Here is a 4,103-nt window from a genome sequence, read left to right on the forward strand (position 1 = left end):
TCATAGAGATACTGAAGGAGGGTCTGCTCGGATAGGCCATGCTACGGGCAACTTGTGCATAACTTTTTGAACCTCTCTCAGTAGTCGTAGAGAGATTCATCGCTCCTTTGCTGGATTCCCAAAATGCTTCGCCTAAGCTCGCTCGCCCTTGCCACTGGAAAATACCTATCAAGGAAAACACGAGATAGTTCAGCCCATGTGGTTATTGAGTTAGGCAAAAGGTAAAATAACCATTCCTTAGCCATTCTGGCTAAAGAAAAAGGAAATGCCCTTAGTTTGATTTGGTCTTCCGAGACTCCTTGCAACTTCATGCTACTACGCACCATGTGGAATTCGATGAAATGTTTATGTGGGCTTTCGCTAAGAAGACCATTGAATGTAGGGAGGAGATGTATTAACCCTGTTTTGAGTTGAAAAGGGGTAGTGCCTTAAGGAAAGGTAATGCAGAGTGGTTGTTGTACGGCGGGGGCGACGGTAAGCTCTCTAATGGTTTGGTTCGCCATTGGCTCCAGTTCAAACGTGGGATTTGTTATTGGAGTAGTGGTGTTGGGAGATGGTCCTTCGTTGGGAGTTTGTTCCGGTTCACATGGTGGTGTCGCAGAAGTAGATTCCAGATTGGATTGTCGTTCTCTTTTCTCTTGCTGCTTCTTTCGTCGAAGCGTTTAACCGTGGTTTCTACGAGCGCTTGCCTCAATTTCTGGGTTATATTGAACTAGAGTCCCCGAGTTTTTGTTGGTCATAAAAATCAAACAAAATAATCAGTAATTGCTGAAATTAAAATTTCCCGGCAACGTCGCCAATTTTGACAAGTGTCGTTTTGCCTATCAAAATAAAATAAACCTCTTCAAAAATAATATAAATAAATAAAAAGGTAGAATAGTGGAAGAGGGTCGATCCACAGGGAGTTTAATGGAATTCTTAATTAAATTTCTTATTCTCAACCTAGGAGCTGAAATAGAAAAATAAAGTGATCTGAGAAGTAACAAGAAAATAAAATAAACAAGTAAAATTGCAAAGAAAGATGTATTAAAATAGAAGCAATAAAATAAAGAAGATGAAAGATTAAGTTGAATAAACACGAGTATAAGAATCGCCTCGAGCTAGTTTCGTCAATTCCCACGATCATCGAAAATAGATTTTTGCTCCGGGATTCATGTCGGTTACAGTCTACGAGGCCCAACCCATCGTAACTTGCTATTCTCTCATGTAACCGATCTTCCCAAGTTTATCTTCGAAAGTCGATTCTTAAGTAAATCAACCACGTCTATTTCCGTTAAAATACTTAGTTTTAAAATAGGAAAAGCCCAACTCGAAAGTTGTCTTATCGAGAATCATTTTTGATTTCGTTTTTCCTTAGCGGACTGCCGCTAAGAGTGTTCATAGGAAGTCAAAATGCCACAGGCCGATCCTTCCTCCCAACTGTAAAATTAAACGATTCCAAACCAACGGATCCTTTTTGATTTGAAAAACTTTTAAAAATTTTAGTAAGGCCAATTGCCAAGGCAAAAATGTATCCCGAGGGGATTTAAGAAATATTCATTTCTCACACGAGGAATTGATTCGTACTAGCTCTTGGCTTGAGAAAAATTAGCCAAGCATGATATTGATTATCATGCTTAACATGTTTTGATAATGTAAAAACATAAAAAAAATAAAGTAAAGTAGAAATAAAACAAAAGAAGAAAATTTTATTAAAAAAAAATAAAGTAGCAATAAGAACAAAAGACAAGAGATCCCCTTAGCCTTACCCAAAGGTGGGTATTTATAGGCTTCAAATTCCCAAATCAACAAACTAATCAAAAAAAGATAAGATAATATCTTTAAAATTATGAAAATGAAATCCAAAATCCCTCAAATCACGTCAATAGATCAAGATAAGTTGTTTCTAGAATATACCCCGTGTTGACTTCTGATTTGCCACGTCAGATCCACATCGTGCCCACGACTCCAGCCGTGACAGAATAAAAAGAAAGAAAACTGCAGATTACGTCTTTTTGTTTCCATTTCCAGTATTGGGTTCACTACACAAGAAATAAATCAAATACAACCAATTAAGTAGTGAAAAATTCATAAGACAAAGGAATTAACAAGCAAAAAGTGTCAAATATAAGAGTACATCAGTGAACGACGGGTTTTGGGTCCTGAGTTGGTTTCTGAGATTGAGGATAAACTTAGACTAATTCGGGCCCGTCTTAAGGCAGTTTCTGACAGATAGAAGTCTTATGTGGATTTGAAAAGGAGAGACATTGAGTATTATGTGGGTGATTATATGTTCCTTAAAGTGTTTCCATGGAAGAAGGTTTTATGGTTTGGACGTAAGGGAAGTTGAGCCGTAGGTTCATTTGGTCATATCAGATTCTGAAACGTGTGGGACCAGTTACTTATCAGTTAGATCTACCTCCAGAGTTAGGTCGTATCCATAATGTGTTTCACGTCTCTATGTTGAGGCGATATCGATTGGACCCATCTCATATTGTTTTGGTCGAGAAGATTGAGGTTAGACCAGATTTGACATTTGAGAATGAGCCGGTTCAAATTCTGGACCGAGATGTTAAGGTCTTAAGGAGGAAGTCTATTCTATTAGTTAAGGTTCTATGGCCGGATCATGGCACTAAGGAAGCTACATAGGAACCTGAGGACTTGATTCGTCAACAGTATCAGCATCTATTTGAATCAGGTAAATTTTGAGGTCAAAATTTCTTTTAGGGGGTAGAGTTGTAACACCCTAACTTCTTAAAATTTTGTTTTTACTAATTTTGTCGTAAATAAGAACTTGTTTTAGTAGTTGAGTAGTGTCAGTGTGGGTGGAGCTCTTTGATTCAAATCGTTGTGGGGGTGTGGGTGATTTTATTTTGTTTGTTTCAAGTCTGCTGTTAAGTTGGTGGGGTTGGTGTGGGTATTAAACTCATAGGAAGTGGTGGTTATCAGGTGGGTAGTAGAGATTACTGGTGTGACTTAATTGGGTTTTTGGGTAAATCCATTTTAGTTGCATTTATCTTAAAACTTTATTTTTATTTGATTTATTCTTTATTTTCTTTTTATTTTTTTTAAAAAGAGAAATATCCCAAGATTTTCTGTCATTGTTTTTCACGTTCTAAGATTTCCTTCCCCTACCTCTTCATTAAGTTTTCACGTTGGTTTTAAGTGGATGGATTTTCAAGAGTTGGCTTTCTTCTTTTTCATCCATTCACTCCAAATTTCTTATATTCTTCTAAATTGTTGTCTTTTGTGCTTTGCGATTTTTGTGGTGGTTGTGTATTGATTTGCTGCTGCTCCGTTCTGTGTCGGTAATTTTTTTCTTCTTCTATCCTTCTTTCTTTTATTCATGTGGAGATTATTCCATTCGTTGACTTTGGTTAAGATGGGTGTGTGTGGCGCGTTTATTCCGTGTCAATTTCTTTGATGTTTGATTATGGGAGAATTGCAAGACGGTCGGCGCTCCTCCAACAACTTGAATCGCACGATTTCTATTCTTCCTTTGGTAAGGTTTGATAGTATTTTGAGAGTCGATTTAGGGCGCTATGTACTATACTTATCTTCAAATTAGTATAGTGAATCGTCGCTAAGTTAATGAATTGAACCCCGTTTTTAGGTGCAAGGGTCTCGTGGTTGCTTTGGTTTCAAAACCGAATCAGGTGTATAACGAGAAATTCAAAAAATAACAAATGAAAAAAGCTGAAATTGGGGTCTGTCGATGCCACGCGGCCGTGTGTGACACACGGTCTAGGCCATTTTCCAAAATTTCTAAAATTTTCCCTAGGGTCGTACAATTCATCTCGATCGACTGTAAGCCTCCCGTGAGGTCTGTATGTGATTGTATATGCTATAAAACATGAAACTTGTTAATTTGTTAATATAAACTTGATGAAATTACATGTATAACATGTATGATGCTCATGTAGAGTGATATGATATGTATGCTTTGCTATGTATAAAGCATTTTCTATGTTTGTTATACGAGCATGTATGAGATGTAAGTTCTGGTATTTGTCAACTCTGTTTGTATTTGATTATGAGGTGGGACATATATTATGTGAGTGAAGTATTTTATGTGAGGCGATATCTCGCCATTATACTAGCAGCATTGTTGCGATTATTTTGAA

At 37.1% G+C, this 4,103-nt stretch overlaps 1 protein-coding gene across 1 annotated transcript; it reads left to right on the top strand.

Annotated features, from left to right (window-relative positions):
* Positions 1-441: 441 nt before the first annotated feature.
* On the top strand, positions 442-2,628 carry LOC107961038 (uncharacterized). The gene is made up of 2 exons (XM_016897284.1): positions 442-603; positions 2,356-2,628. Exons 1-2 carry the CDS (start codon positions 442-444, stop codon positions 2,626-2,628), a joined length of 435 nt encoding a protein of 144 aa, XP_016752773.1.
* Positions 2,629-4,103: the final 1,475 nt, after the last annotated feature.

Source organism: Gossypium hirsutum, chromosome A05 (assembly GCF_007990345.1).
Source record: "Gossypium hirsutum isolate 1008001.06 chromosome A05, Gossypium_hirsutum_v2.1, whole genome shotgun sequence".
Taxonomy (NCBI): Eukaryota; Viridiplantae; Streptophyta; class Magnoliopsida; order Malvales; family Malvaceae; genus Gossypium; species Gossypium hirsutum.